Source organism: Acyrthosiphon pisum, chromosome A2, assembly GCF_005508785.2.
Source record: "Acyrthosiphon pisum isolate AL4f chromosome A2, pea_aphid_22Mar2018_4r6ur, whole genome shotgun sequence".
NCBI lineage: Eukaryota > Metazoa > Arthropoda > Insecta > Hemiptera > Aphididae > Acyrthosiphon > Acyrthosiphon pisum.
The window spans coordinates 43799919-43821906 of NC_042495.1; the positions used below are offsets into that span (position 1 = coordinate 43799919).

At 29.1% G+C, this 21988-nt stretch overlaps 1 protein-coding gene across 2 annotated transcripts; it reads right to left on the reverse strand.

Annotated features, from left to right (window-relative positions):
• Nucleotides 1–199: 199 nt before the first annotated feature.
• Nucleotides 200–19200, reverse strand: LOC100163532 (protein decapentaplegic). Of its 2 annotated transcripts, none has more exons than XM_001945591.5 (3): nucleotides 18617–19200; nucleotides 13868–14179; nucleotides 200–2912 (listed from the first exon to the last, which is right to left on the reverse strand). In XM_001945591.5, exons 2-3 carry the CDS (start codon nucleotides 14163–14165, stop codon nucleotides 2029–2031), a joined length of 1182 nt encoding a protein of 393 aa, XP_001945626.1. In that variant the 5' UTR covers nucleotides 14166–14179; nucleotides 18617–19200; the 3' UTR covers nucleotides 200–2028. The 2 variants fall into 2 exon arrangements, with proteins under 2 accessions (XP_001945626.1, XP_016657403.1); XM_016801914.2 differs by lacking the exon at nucleotides 18617–19200 and adding an exon at nucleotides 18447–18598.
• Between the last annotated feature and the right edge of the window lie 2788 nt (nucleotides 19201–21988).

Below are 21988 nucleotides of genomic sequence, written 5' to 3' on the forward strand. Positions count from 1 at the left end.
ATCGAAGTCTTGTCACTACCTACTCATAAATGTGATGAAAAACAAAAAAAAACAATACTTATCATTGTACAACCAATATATTCATCACTGTTTTCAGAATCTAAAATATCACAAGAATGTTCCACCCAGCGTGACTTTGAAGTGCTGGAAACTGGCCATTTAGTAAGTTGAATGGACCACCCTGTAATAAACTCAACTATAAGATTAAAAATACTTTTATTTACATGTACATAACTATTAATTTAAACTATTTTCTATAATTCTATTATATTGATTAAAATGACATAAGATATAAATTAAAAATTATAAAATTTTTCTGTTGGTATAATATTATGCATATAATCATAATACAAAATCTTTATCAAGACACACAAAATATAATTGTGACAGAATGATACTATACATTTCAATTGTGAAAGGTGTATAAGGTATATGGAACATTTAAATTTACAAAATAACTAACTGCAAATGATTCATTTAACACAAAAATTTATTATTTACAAAAATATATGTACAATATAATATATTTAAATAAAAATAGGATACTCTTTATGAAGTATGAAATAGACATTTTGGAATTTTTCTTTTCTTCAATAATTGTATTCTATTTTACTCATAACTCAATAAATAAAAAAACGGATCTAAATCTACATGGACAATAATATTATGGTAACATATTGAGGCAAGTCAAAATTTAATAAAATAAATAAACAAACAAAAATACAGGTATAATATATAATATTATATAATATAACAACTGTGTAAAGTAATATTTTGGTCGGTTTTGATTTTGGGGGTGAAAAATACGTAATTTATAAATAAAAAGACTAGTATATGAGCATGATGTTTAAAACAATATATAATATATTATATAATATACTATATTCACTGGTTGGCGTACAAAAGCTATAAAATAATAAATAAGTAAAAAAAAAAAAATGGGACACAATACTTTAATATCATATAAATTTGGGTTCGGTAAGTGTGGTGATGAATTTACGGTGAACGAATACATTGGTTGCGATGGGGTCAATTGCGAAGGGACGGGGAAAATATATGACAATCTCAGACAACATTAAAAACAAAAAAAATCGATTGCTAAACTCGATGAACAAGATATACCTATATCATAATAAGAGACATCATCACAAATTTAACGAATTTCGGTAATGTTTTAATTTATTATTCTGGCAATACGCGTTTAGAACTAAATAACAGAAAAGATACATTTGTTTGCCATTTCGACTGAACGTAATAATATTATATTACGGAAAAGTTAACGGTACCTATATGTTAAATAACAAATTCTCGTCACGTCCATAACGTTGGCATAATAATATAATACTACACAATTATTATTACTACGTTTACAACATATTGTATCCAATAAAATTAATCTTAAGCCGTTTTAACGTTGAAATTACGTAAATTTAGGTAGATATAGGTAGTAGGTAAGTAATGTTTATCGATTTTGTTGGGGATCTCGTTCTATGTTTGTATGTGGTGGTGGTCGAAGACTATACTTAATATTACCTAATAATTAATATAACTGTGATATTACGTAATAACATATTATACCCGTCTAAAGAGGATATACCGTCGATGTGTTTCTGTACGTATAACACATAATATTATAAAGATCGTTACCAGTCTTTATATGAACCCGTCATCTGCAGTAGGTATTGGTCGTCGACGAAAAGGTATAATTTATAAGTACCTCCCTACCACGTACAACAATAAATTCCGCGAAAGACATCATTTTTATCAAAAAGAAAATTCGTTAAACGGGCAAACAACCTCGTTGGAGAAATGCACAATAGTAAAATAGTAATAATAATAATAATAATAATAATAATAATAATATATATACGTAAATATATACCTATATATATTAATAATAATAACTAGTAATAATAATAATAATAATAATAATATCTTTGGGCGACGCTATGTGTTTGTGTGTATGGGTATGTTTGTGTATGTGTGTGTGTGTGTGTATGTGAGTGTGTGATGGGTCTAGGCCGAGGCCTACCTGCACCCGCACCCGAGCACTTGCATGTCCTGGTAGTTTTTGAGCACCACTTTGTTGTCCTCGTCCAGGTACAGCATAGATATGGACGCCAACTGAGTGGGAACACAACACGCTTTGGGCACGGCGGTGGGGTTCATGGAGTTGACCAATGTCTGGACGATGGCGTGGTTGGTGGAGTTGAGGTGTTCGGCGACCGGAAACGGACAGTCACCGTGGCAGTAGTATGCGTCGTAACCGGGCGGCGCGACGATCCAATCGTCCCAACCGACGTCGGTGAAATCCACGTAGAGCGGATGCCTCTGACAGATATCCCGACCACCGCCGTCCTTCCGCCGCTTGCCACCACCCCTGCCCTGTTGCTGTTGGCCTGCTCCCGGCGAACGTTTCCGCCGCGGCGGGCCGACGGGACGGCTATTCTTGCCGTCGTCCGAGTACACGAGCAGCGCAGGCCTGTCGGCGGCCCGCAACTCAAACGTGTCGGGTATCGGAGCTCGGACGTCAGCGCCGTCGGTGAGTGTCTCGATGAGCAGCCCGTGATTGCCGGCTGACCACCGGCCGCCGTGCTGTGACCACCGTTCCAGCGCAGGGGTCACGTCCAGCGTGACTGACACCTCATCGTCATGTCCCGCCATCGTCAGCGCGTCTGGCAGGTCCACGTACTGTGAGTCGAGTAACCGGAGCACTGGTTTCGACACACCCCGGACGCCCGGCTGCACAATGTCGTGCACGAGTACTTGAACGCGGCCTGGATGTCCAGCAGGCCGGTGCCGCGACGGCGTAAGCCTCAGCTCGGCCGCGGTCAGCCATTCGCCCTCCGGCAACGGATCGACTGCGAACTGCAACCTGTACTTGCGGCACTTTGGCTTTTTCGGTTCGGACTCTGAAAAACGAAACACGGTATTATAATATGCATATAAGTATAATGACGTCGAGTGATATAGGTAATTAATAATTACAAAATTAGGTACCTATAGTTTTAAGTTCAATTAAATATATTTACAAACATGATTTTAGCTTGACGTAGGTATTGTTTTTTAATTTAATTGGTAATAACTAAGTCACAGTGGCGCAAATAGGAAAAATGTTTAGGGGGGGGGGGGTGGGGGCTCAAGCCCCTATACATTTTTTTTTAAATTATAATTTGTGGGTACATACTTTAAGAATGGTATACTATTATATTTTGAGGGGGCTAAGCCCCTCCCCCAGCCCTTATTTGCGCCACTGGCTAAGTCATTACGATGCATTATTTAAGTCAGTAAGAATATTACCACTGATTTCATAATATAAAATCATTGGTTTATATACTGTGTACCGATACATTAACTATATAACTATTCAAGTTCAAAAGTTCAGAAAAAAACATTTTAACTAGTTGAAACCCGTATTTTATATATTATTATTGTTTCGCAGTTATGGAATGAGAAGATCGACTTAATATTTATAATCGTTTAGAGGACCAGCGGGGTTTATAATAATGTATAAAGTACCTATAATAGAGAGTGAAAATTCACTGGTCATCTATTGCTATACTAATACTGCTATACGTTTCGAAAACTCATGTTATATAATATAATAAATCATATTAATAAAAAAAAAATTTTTAATTTACAAAAATGCACTGTAAATGAATGTATAGGTATACATTTAAAAACACTCTGTATGTAATAATATAATAATCGCAGTGTCATAGCTCATAAGTTGGTAATTCATTTACGATTATTCAATCACGTCGAAACGGAATGTGTTTTTATGACGGGACAACGGGTTAATATTAATTAATAATGTGTATTTTTAATTTATTCCAATATAATTATCTCTCAATTGGTTTTGCTATGAAAGCTAACAACGCAATACGGAAATCATTTTTCTGCTCATACCTTCTATGTAGGTATACAGTGCATCTATGTACATTATACGATTAGTGTAAACCTATTACCTATAGTACTTATATGGATACTAATTAAGTCAATATAGTTTTATGTAATCATTGTAATACATAAACATTTAATTTTTTAATCAAATTTTAGGTTACAGTACAAAAAACAAATTTTCTGAATATAATTGTATTTATTACTCGCTATAAAATACAAAAAAATCCCTCTCCATAAAATTTAATTAGTTATAGTCTTTGAACATTACCATATGAACTTGCTATAATAACGACGATATACGTCTTAACGACTTGACTATTACAAGGCGATAAATAATACCAAGATTCCAATCATATTTTAAAACGGGAAAGTAAAAATAATTTTTCATTTAATTTACATATAGTATGTAAATTTGTAATCACTAATCATATTTGAAAAATAACTATAATAAGCTTATAAATAAATTTGAAATACATATTAAAGTAATGTGTATTTTGGAAGTCAAGGAAAACAATACTATTCGAAAAACCTTTAAAGCTGTTAAATTGTAAAATCGTTGTAGGTTATTTAATTATTATTGCACATAATGCAGTAAATATGTATATTTTATATTTAGTAATTTTTAATTTCATCAGAACAATAGAAACATAATAATATATACCTATTACCTACTATACATATGCTTTTATAATTCACATTAACGAATCTAATATAGCTACTAACTAGAAGTTTTCCATAAAATCAATTTCTAAATTAATGATCTTTACTGTTTGATATACTAAGAGAGTGAAATGATAGGGAAATCCCTTGAAAATATATACATGATTAGGATTTACTGATTTTATCGATCAAGTTACTAAGCTTGATTTTGTATTGTAATCGTCCTGTAACTATTATATACCCACAATACCTATCTAGTTTGTGATTTCGTTATCGTTTCATTAATTATAAGTAATATTTGTTATAATGTATTATAATATTCAAATTTATAATCATATTAGCTTGTATTTGCTACTATACTATTACGTTCGATTAATTTGCAAAGCCATTATGATAGCGTCGCTTGATACATATTACCTATACGTGTTTTTATCAAATTGTTTTTTATTTTCAAATTATTCGACCTTATTGTACCGAACATATCACACAACTGATCTATAGACGGACAATCTTTTCAACTTAATGAAATATAAACAACTATAGTTGTTTTATACATGTAAGTATATAAAAAGAGTAACAGGGTACAATATGTTTTTTTTAAGTTACCTAAGTCACTCAATTATAATAACATTTTATATTAAGACTTTACGTTTAATTAATGCATTTGCTTGCATATTATGTACATTGCACCGTACGTCCGTACATAAAAAGTTTGGATTTCAAAAATTTCGAACTAATCTAGCAAGATAACGACAATATTAATGTCAGCGCGGCGGTGACTTACGTGATGCTTCGAAACAGTCAGATGATGCTAAACCAAAAATCACTATATCATCACATTTATAACAAAGAATAACATAAGTTTAGTGTGATTGTTAAAGAATGGTTCACACATGAATGTTGTTGTAGATCACAAAAATCGAATATTTTTTTGTGTATATTATAGTTTTGATTGGTTACAGAAATAAAAGATACTTTTATATAATCTATATAATATAAAAAAATAAATATATATGTGTGCTTATATACTCAAAAATTAACTGACCTATTTTTAGAAAAATTTCAAGGATTGTTATTAAAGATATCAAAAATGTTTAGAGAGTATAGTATAAATCATGCTCAAAGATACAAAGTGGTATATCAACCCCGACAGGCAGTTTTGCATCTCGGTCGAATTAGTTTAAAACACGGGGTACACCGACACCGATTATATTCGTGTGAATTATTGAGGCACGCTAAAACCAAGATACACATATATCACCGTAATTTTATATTTGTTAATTTTTTCCCGGGCGAAGTCGGGTTATACAGCTTAAATATGCATTGGTAAATGGTGAAGAGTGAGTGAATATTAACCTAGTTATATAGGTATATATAATATTACGTGCTTTAAATACAACAATTCATAGTCACCACGCCCATTTAAATGTGTAGATTTTTTTGTAGTAATCCGATTTTTCATCCAATTTATAGAGATGACAATCCAAACCGACAACGAGTTCAGTCATACAACAAGTGCTATTATACAAAATTCAATAAAACATGAATAGTTTCGTTATCGTGAATCGTATACTCAAGTACATTACCTACCGGCTACCTATATATTATTATAGACTCTAGAAATATTTTACGTATTTATTTTCAGTTTTAAAATTTTAAACTGAATCAACAGATCAGAAATATTATTTGAAACGCAAAATAGTTTTTGATTATATCCCTCCAAATTCCATGAAACTACTATTGTCTATTGTCCCTTGAAATACATTTTTAACATGAATGTATATGTACTCTTCTTCAAACAACCATTTTGACCGAATTACGCCATTATTCTACAAACTGGGGCACTGTGATTAGATAGTGTTTTATGTCTAGTGTATGGGATTTATGGGATATAAAAGATACGGTTCATACAATTAACAATGTAAGAAATATTGAATATTTTCTTCAAAAATAAGCATGTCATATGATATTTTTAAGTTAATTTATAAATGTTTAAAATCTATACATATATTATTTAAAGTAACAAATAGACACAACCCATAAGTAGTCACAAATGTAATGTTAACTATGTTTATTATTACCTTGGCGTGATTATAATTTAATCTAAATGGGTGGTAATTGTATCGAGTTAATTATGTAAATAATTTAGTTTTTAATTATTTTATATATCTTACAGGTAGTTATAATAAAATAGTACTGAGCCAATTACTTAATTTTATAAAAGTCAGTTAATTGATATTTTTAATAACACATTCAATATTTAAAACCACCAAATATAATAATATTTATTTTCTGAGCTATACATTCATACACTTAATATAATTTAAATAAATAATACAGAAATGCTACTTTAATATGCATATGCAATTATAACATATGTTATTAATCAAATTAAATAATTTAATACAATTACAAAATGGTTATATAATTTAATACAAAATAGTGAATACTAAAAATAGTTAATTAAATTTTGAACGATAAAATAAGAATCTTAAGAAAAAAATGCATATTATGATATAAAAACCTCAGTATCCGAGAAATGTTACACAACGTATTGAAAGCAGCTATTCATAACCAATATCCAGAAAAAAACATAATAAAAAAAAATTTTAAAATTAACAGAATTTAAACAAGAAAATATTAACTATAAAAGCTAATTCATATATAATTAGGTCTATACTGTTATTTAGGCAAATACCACTTTATGATAATTTGTTAAGTCAATTAAAGTATAAAATGTTTGCTAACAACTCGGTTATAGTAATTGTTAATCAAGTATTCAATAGTTCTAAAAAATTAAAATTTAACCAATAATATAATATAATGTTTCTTAATTTATACTTTTCAATTTATAATAAAATTACTATTGTACATCAGTAAATATAAGTATTCAGTAGTCACGTACCTAATGATTTTTTATTGTTTTACTATCATTAGGTATTCGTTAGTTAACGACATGAAAAAAAACAATCATAAATAAATAAAAACAATACAGCTTGGATCTGTGTATATAAACATTGAGCAATTAATTACCATACAAATTTAAATAAGCATAACTTACAAGTAGGTACTATTAAGGATACCGAAGATGGTATTTCTTCGATCTATACTTTTCGGACACTGTGATACCGGATCGAGTAGATCAATAACGTAATTTTCCTTATAACAATTATAACTGTTTCGTACGTTGAAAAAATACGCAGGTTGGACTTAAGAATTTGTATCCCACTTAATAAGATAATTTACTTTGCCCGATAACGTGTGAGTACAACGGATAACCCTCGTGCAGTTTAAGTTATTTACGACACAAGACGACAAAAAAAATCAATACTAGCGCAATATAATATATTCCATGGTGGTACATAAATAAAATTTGCCCATGTACAAATTTACAAAAATGATCCATAGTCGATCTGTGATCAGAAATCTCATCGAACGAACAATACTAATTCGAAAAACAATAATACCTCTTCGTGAAATTGTTGAACCTTTAAATTTCAAATTGGCCGAATAATACTGAACAAGGCGTACCGAAGGCATGTCTTATTCAATATTCTGTCAATTCGTATACCTATCTCTGTAGGTATTTTATATTATACATTTAATCTGTAACTTCCGATTAGTTAATATATTTGCGGATGTTTAATGGTCAAAATCCTTTTTTTGCAAATTTAATTATGTTTGAACTAGGTATATAATTCAATGTTGTACGGTTAAAACCACATGTAATATTATGTAGGTATAGATATAATATATGTTATAGAATATTATAAAAGTCACGCGACTCAGACTACAAGGACAATAATTCATTTTAGGTGAAATTTAAACACGTCGGCTCTACACTCGATTAAGTTATTTCGAAAGTTTATTTTATTTTTTTCATTAATTTATCTAAAATCGATTGTACAGTTCCGTGGTCCTTATTAAAAAATAAAAATAAAATAAGCATATTTTGATAATTTAACAAAACCGGTTAAGACACTTTTCTGATCTGACTGCTAATAGAATACATCACAATTCACAATTATGCCAAAACAAAATGATACCACAATAATTCTAAATAACATTCACGTCATGTGGTTCTGAGAGCAAATTAGTCTATAAACAATTAAACAAAGTATAGACATACATACATTTTTTATAATTCCTGAAGATATACATATCATAGTTGTTTAAATTAATTTAGAAGTATCTTAGGTATATCTAGAATCACTACTAATCACATCAAACTATGTCGATCGAATTTTTATGATGTCGTAGTAAAAACATAATAATATAGCCAAGCGTACCTGTTAATATAATTTACCGATAATATGAAAATAATAGAAAACCAAGATGGTTTATCTAAATACATTTTTTTTTAATTGAACAAAATTGTATATTTACAATCTGAATTTACATGTTATACAATGAGTAAATTGGATGGGGGGTTATTGACATGAAGTCACCCATTGACAGCATCTCGTGATATTATACATTTAAGATATAATTCGATTTTAGATGTTAATTAGATTATTATGTTAAAATGTATTCATAACTTATCATTAAGTTTAGATGACAAAATGTGTTAGTGAAGCTTAAAAAAAAAAAAAGATTAATTAATTACGCCGATAGTGTTATAGTATATTTAATATTACTATACAGTGATCATTTAAGCAGAACTTGTAAAAATACATATTTTAAATTAATAATAATAATTGAAGTAGGTACACAATAATATGAATATAAAAAATATTTTTCATAACTTTGTTTGATAAATTAAATAAATAAAACGTGATCACATAAACTATTTCACACATTAACAACTAAAATTAACTAAAAACATTATACTACAAATTACAATATTTAATTTATAACACCACTAATTCAAATTTTAAAATTAACTCCAATTGTATTGTTTGTTATTTAATAAAATACCTATAGTTATTCAATATATTAATGTTAACAAATAAATATTATAATATATAGGTTAAATATGGCTGTGGAATAAAATTTAAAATTTCAATATTAATTAGTTGTCCCTCGGCAGAATTATTTATTAATAGTAACAAAACATCATTTAGCATTTTTAGGTAGGAATATGACTCATAATTCAAATATGTATGGAATTTAATAAGTATTAGATATTGCTGTTGAACGGTTTCGTCATCATTCGCTAACTGACCTAAGCCAGTATTATATTTTACCAAATTTATTATGTATAAATTGTTACTAATTTATTACTCTAAAATAACAACTAAAATACGCACGTAGTTTCCAAATAGTTTCTAAATAAAAGAGCCAACTATATTCTTCTAGCATGAAAACAATTAGAAATTGTATAACCTTGGTTAGGTATTATGAATTCATTCCGTATCGAAAAATTACATTTTTTTATAAGGTAGGTAGGTACAATGAATGATTCATTATACATTTTACAATTCCATAAATGTTACTGGTGAAAAATATTTAAGTTCATGAGCAGCCATGAATAGGATTTTTTTTTAATGTTAAAATTTTTTGAATAGGTACAATGCACATTTAACTAGATTAATTTTCTTATCTACATAAAATTATGGAACTATATTTCTGTTAAATAAATTAAATTTTTGAAATTTGGAAAATTACTATCGACATATTGAAGTAGTTCCAATACTTCGACCCAATTATTTTTGTCCTGTTTTTCGGAGGGATTTCGCGTGTTTGCATACATTTTCCCACCATTACGTGCGTGTCAATAGCCTTCTATTTCTAGCCGCTTGCATGTTAATGTCTAATCAATGATTTGGACTCCTGCTCGTTATAAATACAGTTATATTACAATCGCAATAGTTATTTAGCTTAAATATTGTCGTCTACATGTGTTATATTATACAGCGGACATATAGCTGCACTATTTACTTTCGTTATAACTTAAAACAATACATAAGTACATAACCTATGTAATCTATGTATAATAAATTACATAATATACGTATCTTCTCATATTATATTCAAGATCTGCTCACGCTAATAACAACCAATGTACCTATTATATAGGTAGGCTGTCAGTATAATTTTGTCAAAATACTATTCTAACTATAGTATTGTTAAACTACCTACATATTTTGACGATATTAATTACATACATTTATAAAACAATGTTTTATTCATCAATGTTGGACAAACATTACGACCTTGGGCTTAGGTGATAGCGCTGATTAGTAAATATAATATTTATTGCCATCATTTTTTTATTTTAAACCTAATTCAAATCGTATTATGTCAACTTTTAATTTGGCAGATAATGAAATATTGCGAAGTACTTACAATTATGTTATAAAATAATTTGTATCTTATTTATAAACATGAAGTGTATTAAAAGTGCACTTTTAGGTTAAGTGTATTACAAAATATTATAGCATTATAACTATTATATTACACAAGGTGATTCTTTTAAAAATAAACATTCTTTTTCTCGATATGTATAAACGTTTTTTTGAATTTATTTTTACATAACTTTAAATACTTACAAAGCAACATTTTTAAGATATTTTTTTTTCTCAATATATTTGTCATTTTAATTGCGTATTTGCTTACTTATTGAATGACAGCGTATGTCTACCAATCCACTAATCTAAATTTTAAACACTAATAATTAATTAATTACGTAGGTACCTACTCGTTTTAAATTCTGTTTATATATATTGTAATTCTTAGAAAAATATTCTGCTTAGGAATATGTGATTTAAAATGTATACTGTCTTTAAAAAAGTTAAAAGTGAAAAAACTACAACGAAAAAAAGAAGTAATAAATATTATTTTTTTCCCAAAAATATACATTCTTTAAATTACGTAAAAAAATATTTCCAAAATCCTAAATATATTTTTTTAATGCGAATTTACAAGAGAGAACATTTAATTAATGCGAACGTTTTTAACTACTCATACAATGCAAGTATTCATAAACATTTTTTTATTTGTAGACTTTTTATATGATACATAAAGCTACCTAAAATATAGTTTGCTAAATAACGAAGCGATTTATGAATTTAGGATAGTTTATTTTTAAAGTGTAATTTGTCTATTCAATGCTTAAACATATATTTTGTCATTATTTAAACTTTATATTGTATTATTTATTTATGATTAAAGAATAAATACATATAACAGCTAATCTATTATAATAGGTATATTAAATTTAAAATTAAATGTAAAATAACTAGCAAGTGTTACCTTTTTATTTTTAATAAATAATAATTTACCCAGTGGTAAACTTGAACTTCTATGTACACAGCACATTTCAATTTTTATATTTATTTTAAATATTGACTAATAATATGAAGTTTAATTTTCTTCCTAATCATATATAGATATAAATGTCATAATTAATTTATCATGGACACAAACTACAAACATACAAATAAAAGCAATAGCGTTTTAGTTATATTTAATTTGTATCATTGTGAGTCACATAATATTAGGTATCATATTATATTATAATATTGAATACTTTTTAGGTCAAAAATAGCATGTCACATATCAGACTGATATCATATAAAATTGAAAATGTACACATATTATATACATTTATCAAAAAGTGTTTTCAGATATTAAATAAAATCAATATTAAACATTAAGTTTAGTTAATTAAACCAGGCCATTCGGATAGATTTCCTATCATACGTTGCAAAATGATATAGTATTGAGGAAAGCATACCTCTAAAGATTCTAAACATAAATCTATACTTGTAGCTAAGATTGTAATGTTTAAAATGTAAATATGATTTAGTTTTCACTCACCAACGTGAACTGTTATAAATTTAAAACCGAAGATAAAGGACCGTTAATATCATATAGATTTCTTAATCAATATAAAATATTTTTATTTTTTGTTGTTAAATTTTATCACAACTTCATAAAGTGTTTGTATGATTTAAACTTTTCTGTAGATATTTATTACTATGAATTCGAAAATATTTGTAATCTGTATGTGCTGCAACTTAATTTAACAGAAATGATAGGTACGCTACGCACGCATTTAAACCAGAATTACAGGTAAAAAAATTGTTATCAGTACTTAAAAAAATTCAACTGTAGATATAAATCTCAAAATGTATGCCATTTTTTGTTGGATGGGTAACTGAAAAACCGTATTTTAGTTAAATATTTTAAATGAATCGCCTGCAACTCGCAATTCATTGTATGGATCAAAAAACTATACGGCCGCCCAAAAAGTATTTTAATCCAAAGTACATAATGTCGAAATACAACGTTACATGTAATTTAATAAACAGTCACACTGGTCAGTATTATGATTTATGAGCATTAGTTTGTAATTTAAATGTAATTTTCCAAAATAAGCCAAGAAAGTTATTAATCCTTTATTTAACTTTCTATAGCGTACTATTGTTTTAATAATATTAAGCCTTATTAACAGTAAATGAGATGTTCGAGAACGAGATGATATTTCATGGAAAATTAATAATTTTCTGACAATTTAATTTTTTTTATATTATTTATTATAATGATTTAGAGTTAATTTTTTTAGTATCTTATTTGATATTTCAAACATGATAAATTTACGATATTATTTACATTAATAATTGTTAAATTTTTTAATAGTTGTTAAATATTATAATATATACGTTTGACTATTTAAAGCATTTCCAATAATTAAATTAAGTCTATATAATACAATAGGTAATCATATAGTAAATATTTTTAAATATGTATAACTGTAAATGTGTGTTTTTTTGGCAGACGCTTATGAAACAGTTGCTTATTTTCTTACATTAATTTGTAATTAAATTGGAAGAATCTCCAATTTAAATGTAAATTATAACGAATAAACTAAGCTTTCAAATTTAAAACGTTAAACTGGTTTATCAAAAAACCTAAAATGTATAAAGAGAATATAGGTAATATATTCCTCCATTTTTGGTTGGTCATAATAGATCACCCAGGTAGAAATATACTGAAATCATCTACGACTGTTATCCTGACAATTCTCCAAAAAATTCAAAAAACAAACTACTGAAAAAATTGCAAGTTATACCTACACATGTTATGTATTTTAATAGAATGTTGAACCAAATAAAAAATGTTAATAACTGGTTTATTTGTTCTGTGGAGTTTTTAGTTTATACGATTTGAAATTTTAATGTTAAAGGATGGAATAGATGAATTTAATGAAATACAATTTGTGGTTTTCAGTGTTATTTGTCAAGAAATCATATTATTGTAAGTATTTTAGAAAACACATCGATTAACCTAACCTATCTAAACGATAATGACGTGTAGTATACTATACTATGGTATGTTTGTACATTAAAATCGAACTTACCTCTATGTAAGTACGTCCGGGCGGTATTCGCGGACTTGACATGGTGTCCCGGCAACGGTAAGGCCGTGGTGTCGAATTCGTACGACATTTGCATCCTATAAAGCTCCAGCATGGCGGCTGGTATCTCCACTTTAGACTTGTCCACCACCGGTCGGCGCTTCATGCCCAGCGCGGCCAGCAAGTGCCTCTCCGCCTGGCCGGCGTCCTTGAACGCGGCTCTAGCGCCCGACGGTCTCGGCGTTTCGCCGCACACTATGCCTGATATCACAGCCACCATCAACAGCACACCGCTTATCATTGTCGATCAAGCACCTGCAAATCAATAAACACATCGTTAATTTGTTTTTATGTTCAGTCAATATATAATTATATTATGTTCGGACGGGTAAAGAAAATTATATTGGCCGGATCAATTAGTCAAATATGATTGTATCAGACGCTGGACACGTGCCTATAAAACATTAATCAGCGCATTTGCCGCATTACGATAATAACAATATTACGTATACTTAATTATAATCTTTATTAGCTTCGATTTAATTATTATAATTATTTATATTCCATCGGTCTTATTTAATTCGGTATATGTACCTATCAAAACATTGCAGTAAATAACAGTAAGTCCTACCTATATTATTTAAAAAATAATTTAGGTACTTTAAAGTTGGGTTGTAAGTGTAAATTGTACAACATGTTATCGGAATTTTTTTTGTATTATATTTATTAATTTTTAACTATTTTGAAATCATATCGGTTTAATATTTTTTTAAATCATTTTTTAAACAGTAAAAATACAAAAATGTATTCTTCCTATGTTTTGATTAAAATTATAATTTTAAGTTTCTATTCCGGCAATTCAGGCTTAAAATATTACTTCAATGTTAGTCATTATGTATATTCTAACAATATTTCATACGTTTTAAAAATCTTTACGCGTAAATCATTTTAATAAGAAATTTAAACTTGGATACAACAGATTAATACTTTCACTGATATTGGTACCACCTACAGGATATTTTTTCGACTATCATACAATTTATTATTCTAAATTAGGGTGACCATTTTAAGAAAATAAAAAATCGGGACATTTGTTATCTCTCTCCAAAAACAAAATGTTCTATAGTATCTATATTATACATTCGGTGGCAGTGGCGGTAAAATAAGTCCGGACATGATTTACCATCATCGCTGCAGTGTGGGGGGTCTTAACTTTAGTTATAAAACTGTTTTATATTTGTTTCATACATTTATTTCTTTTAAAGATAGGTACAATATAATAAAATGGAAAAAAAGGGATTAAAACAGGACCATCTTCTAAAAACGGGATAAAAAGCGTCCTGTTCGAAGTTTGTCGGGACAACGAGACATGATGGTCAAAAAAGTGTCAATCCCATTTTAAACGAGACGCCTGGTTACCCTAGAACTAAATATGTATTAGGTATATACAATTATGACTATCGTATTTAACTAGACATATTTCCGCCAGTTTCTGTATTAGGTATGATGGAAAAACATTATATGATATTATTTAATATACTTTAAAGCACCTATAGTATTCTTAAAGTGAATTGTAAAAACAATAATTATTTACATATTTACAAATTTATTATCGATATGTATGGGTTTAATCAACAAATTATATTTTTTTATTTTTACATTTTTATCACTTTTCTAAATAGATATCAATATAAAAAAAAAACAAATTAAAATATATGTCGTAAATTGTAATTGCTGTTATAAAAGAAAACGAATGCATTTTTTTCAAACAATTGAAGATCAAATAACTGAAAATATATTGTTTTTCTATTGTTTCTAACTTCTGTATCTGGGGAATTGGTTGAACATTTTACGTATTTTGCGTATAAACTGTAGGTAGGTACTTAAATACAATAATTTTTAGTTAGAATTTTCAATTTTATTAAATATTTCAGTATTTAATTTGTTTAAAGGAAGAGTAAATACAATAGAATATCAAAAACCAATATATACTATTATTGAATTGTAATTTTTAATAAATAGGTATTTACATATTTTGTAATCATGTAATGAACTTGTAAAATTAAAAAAAAAATTGATCAAGAATCTTGTTAAGTATATAAACTTTAATAAAATTATTATTATTCCTCATAATATAATTAAACCGGAGTAAAATTTAAAAAAACAATACCGCAGTATGCAGAGATTAGTCATCAAGAGGTCAAAGACTAAATAATTTTTCGCGGAATCGTAATAAATTTTATTTACATTAAGCACTCCTGAAATTTTAAATTAATGAAACTTTAAATTAACTACTAACTATAGGTCTTTATATGTAGGTATAATTAATAATAATTGTTGTTTTTAATTATTTGAACTTGTGCGGAGCAATCATTTTTTGGATGTATATTATTCAATATAGTACTCAATACACGTACTGGTGAAAATGAAACCTGTATTTAATTGACCGGCTACCGTAAAAGGCTTATAATATTAGAGTTAAATTTACAATCTTCACGAGTAAAGAAATACGAAGACAACGAAAAAAGTGCAGCACGTGACAATCATTGCGATTTTATGCTTCATTGATAATAATTTTCTTTTGTGTCATTCATTTTATGATGTCTAAAAACGTTTGTAATTAGTATTCCACAAAGCTAATCCATATATATTTTTTATATTCTTTAAGTGATGTGTTCAATTATATAGTTATTTTCATAAACGTATTCACATAAGGTTCTAAGAAAACGTCTTAAGATCACACCCTGTCACCCTGATGTCTGTAGAGCTAAATTTACAAACTTATACGTTTGAGTATTATTGCTTCATTTTCCGATTACAAAGTATATTAGGTATATAAAGTTAGAATATCGAATAACTGACAAACAATAGTTTAGATAATTTAATTCAACTGGTCACAAATAATTGGTGTATTTTATACCTACCTATACCTTATTAGTTATTATTGAATTGAATTTTACTGAGAGGTCATTACAGCAGTTCAAATGGTCGAAACATTAGGTTTTCATGAATATTTAATTAAATACTGTATGGTATGGTATAATATGGTACCTACATATTCACGTTATAGGCTTGGAAATATAATTTAACTTTGAATTTGATTCAATCGAAATAAGTACAAGGGAAAAAACAATTTTTTTGAGTTAATTTCAAATACCTTTTGTAAAACCTTTATTTTATATTTGTAAAATATATTCAATATTTATAAATTGAAAAAACCACAAGAAATATCTGTAAGTTTTATAATAGTGAGAATAACAGACAACAGTATACAAATAACTGCAATTTAGCATCATAATATCAAATATCTCTAATTCAATAATTTACTGTGTATACTGTATATTATAATGCACACTGCTATAACGAAAAATTAATATTTTTTATCTAAAATAGAAAACCAAACATACAAATATTCAAATAAAAATAATACTGAATATAAAACAAAATTGAACTTATTAAGCTTTTCATGTCCACTATTATTTTTGTAATACAACATTATTATTTGTTTAATTGCGGTTTAGACAATTTCAACGTATTCTATTGCCACACTATGCAGTGCTTGTTATTTCGAATTAATCGAGCGGGTGCACGCGCGTGATGGCAAACGTCTGAAATCATAATAAGATTTCAACAATTAGGTATATAGTTCATTGTACAAATACTGAAATATTACGCACATAAAATACAGATTATGCAAACACATATAGCGTATAATATGTAAAATTATCTTCGTTTTCAATTGATTACTGTTTTTCTAGGTTAAATTGTATTTTATAGTCACGCTGTATATGGTCAATGAATTTTTTGAACGATGAAATAAAAAAAATTGTGCATTCATATTTATACGTAGGTACCTACATTATATATCGTAGGTACATAATATTATTATGATCCTATATGCGGTAACCGTCTTACAATATGAGATATCTACGAACGGTTTCAAGGTGGACAGATGACCTTTCGAAAAGTGACAATGGGTGTAATACGGAATCGCAAAATAAAAAAAATCCATTACCACCGTGAAAGAGAAAGGTCATAGCCATTGGTTAGATTAACGGCATTTTGGAACAGGTTGTTATCGTTACAGGTGCCGCGGAATGATACGTGCAATGTGAATACGTGATACAGTACAGGTGTTTAGGCGTTTAAAAGTTGACGAAATAACGTGTTTTCAATAATATTTTCTGTATTGTTTACAGGCCTATTTACAAACACGCCAAATGCTGACGATGATTGATATTTTATACATTGGAACTTTCGCGACAGAAGTACGGGCTTTAATGATCTTCGGTCCAATCGGGTCCAATACGGATCAATCCATCTATTAAAATACTTTCTTAAGTATATGTTACATTATGTTATATGAAATAAACGCGCTACGCCATAATTATTATTACTACTTATATACGTTTATTCGCGCGTTTGTGCATTACCTATATCAAAAACCGATCGCGGTAGGAAGAAAAAAACTAAACGACGAAAACTAAAATAAATTATCACAGACAGTTGATAACGACGTAATTATTTTTGTGTTTTTTCTCATACACACATAGTAATATTATGATATTATTATATTACATACACCTCTCACGCGATTAACTGCGATAACGACGAGAATTGATCGTCGCGGGCTCCCCAGACATCGTGGAGCCAACAGACACGAAACCGTTGTTACACGTGGTATTTTTGACTTATTTTTTTATTTACGAAAGGCTCGCCGGTAATAGGTTAAGTAGAACACATGACACGTACCTGTGACACGGTCTTTGTCGGTTTTCATGCCGACAAATATGGCCGGCGTATTCGTTCGTCGTACTAAATATCAACAATCTCGGTACGGCCCAAGAGAGCGACACACCACAACATCAATCGCAAATTTCATAAATAAAAAATAACAACAACAATACTAATAAAACGGAAACCGATATTGAAAGTTTTTATTTTTGTTGTATTCGACGGAATACTAGTATTGTAATAATAATGTATACTATTATTGATGTAGATCAGAGGTAATCGCGTAAGGCGTATTCCGCGGTCATAACGAACAAGACGTCATGATAATAACTATTGCTATTATTACTATTATTATTTTTATATTGTTGGCGTGACGGAACTTTCGAACCTTCGAAAAAAAAAATTGTAATACGAACGAACGCGTATTAACAGGTAATAACGGCGTAAGCGTATAAACCCCGTTCGCGAACGTGTTTCGTCGTCGTGTGGCGCCCGACGCACAGCGAGAGACTGCGGCGAGAGTAAGAACAGTACCGCGCGGTTCGAGAGTGGCCCGTGAACTGATGACGAACGTTGGCGCGGTTGCCGGCACGGCTGGCCGGCCGGCCGGGTTGGCGGTATAAGACAGCTCCCACCGAGTGCCGCCGTGGCCACGCGACGACGGCCGGCGGACGAGCGGGAGGACGGCCGAATGGGCGGCGGCAGCGGAGGGGATGGCGTGACCACCTATATGCCGACACCCTCCCCTCCACGCACGCCATCCCCCTTATTGTTGTCCCCTTAAAAATAAAATATTATATATATATATATATATTATTATTAAGTCCCGACGATTCTTCGCCCTCGCCCACACCGCCGATAACGCGCGCTCGACGCCACCGAGTCGTCTGCTTTTACGCGAATCCTCGCAGCCGCCCGAACGATATACTATATACATTTATGGTCGCTTTATTATTTTCCAATTTTTAAATTATTTTTTTGTTTTACTTCATATTATACGCATAGGTGATGACACTTTACAATAGAGCTGCAGACGGTATTTCAAATGTCGATACCGATAGCCGATAGGTATCCATTATTTGTTTACTGTAGCGGAATCAACAGTAAAGAACCGATTATATGGTATTTTCGGCAACCACCGAGAAAAGAGGGGAACTCCATTAGGTTGATGTAAGTATGTACGTATTAATACATTCAAAGTCAATCCTACTTTATTATTACTATATATTGATGCTTAAGAATATGTATTACTTAAACTATACTAATGACTCAAATGAAATTCATAAACGAGACTGGCTTAAGAAAAGAAAAAGTATTACTTAAATTAAGGTTGGTCGAGACCTACCTTAAGCATTGCTTTTAGTTACTATCACAATTTTTTATTTTTTAAATTATCAAAATTAACCTATGTAATACTTATTTTTATGCATCGACTATGATCGCAGCCCTGATAATTTACCACCTCCTTAGGGTTCGAATTTTGAAAAACGCCAAAATACATGTTTCATTTTATTTTAAAAGCACTAATACCAAGTTATAACTTTTAAGTAAATTTTAATAAAAATGTTTTATTTCTCATACAAACTTGGCCACCCTCTTCGGCTTTTCTACACCCTTGTGGTTAAATTTCCAACCAACCCTTCTTTAACGATGCCTACAATATAAATCAACACTCTCCAAATTTCAATTTTCTATCCATACAATTTAATTTAATTTTTTTTAAAGGAGCTTATATAATTGCTCAGGGTTCAAACTACCACCATACCAAATTAAATTTCATTAAAATCTGTTCAGTAGTTTTACCATGAATACAAAATAGACAGATACTTAAATACTTTTACTACTTTCGCATTTATAATTGTATTAATTATAATTAGTATATGTACCTACTACTATGTAGTATGTACTATGAAGTATAAACTATAATATATAGTTTACTAGTTTAGCATATTATAATATTTTATAGAACATTTATTATATATTATATTTGTATGTAACAATATAACTTATAAGATATTGTTTTTTTGTTATCTGAAATCGTGGTAGGTAATAATCAAGGTACTTGACTAAATTCAATTTCATTAATCTTCTATAATTACATTTTTTTCTGTTTTGTTGTATAATAAAATATGTAACTATTATTGTCCTCCATCTATCCCGAGCTGGTAATATACATAGTCACATAGATATAAAACATCATAATATCAATAACTTTACTGCTATGGTGTTAAAATTAATATATAACTAAACACATGTTTGTTGCTGAATGCTATATAATATATACTACGAAGTAACTGTTTCTTTGTTACACAGTATTAAAATATATCTAAATAAAATACATTATGAATATCTAAGGATACCTATAGGATAAGTATAATTAATCTGTATTACATAATACATAATAAAGTCATGTCAATCATGCGAGTTAATTCAGCCTACAAATGTATTTTGTTTTTAATATATTTTTATTCTATGTTGCGGCTATAGTTTAATTTTATTCCTATTTATTTATTTATTTATTATTATTATTTTCTTTATAGGTATACAAGTATACAAATGCAAATATTCCAATATTTGTATTTTAATAAAAATTGTATGAATTTTCTATAACTAGGTTTTTAGGTATTATTTATATTAATTTAAGTTTAAAATCCTTTTTTAGTTATACACCAATTTATTAATACATGGTTTAATTAATTGTTTAAATGAAGAGCGTTTAAAAGTGAAATGGTGATGACAATAAATAATAATATGTGTCATAAACTCATAACTTATAACGGCTGTAGGTACCGCAGAAACACACACGGTTACGATTGATAAACTCACTATTAACATACCAACGGAAATATTCAACGATTATTCGTCGTCCTCATTCGTGATTAATCTCTGTATAAGTGACATCGAGACTTATTAAGAGCATTAAACATTTTATTGACCAAACCAAACAAAAACGTGTAGTTTATTATTGTCGCAGAAAAATATTTATCGACGAGCATAAAACAATAGTACAATGGGATAAGATATCACAATTACTCCTCGTCGTCGATTTATTTGTGCATTTTCGACGTAAGCACTCGGAAGACATTTGTTACGAAATACTTAAAATAATAATGGGACCTACAAGCATATAAAATAAACATGTACCTACTGCAAACGCCTTATCGATTTGATCCACGTGCTCTTCGCGTCAACAGCATGTTTACACGATGATTAACGACACGACGTTCCGTAATATAATACAAACTGGAAATGACTCGTTATGTAGGATGGTAATTTTCATTTATTTATACATTTTTTTCGTAAAAAATCAGTACACCTTCGTTATAATATATAAAGAGGAAAAAATCCGATTTTACTAAACGTAACCACTCGTCAAGAATAAAAAATCTC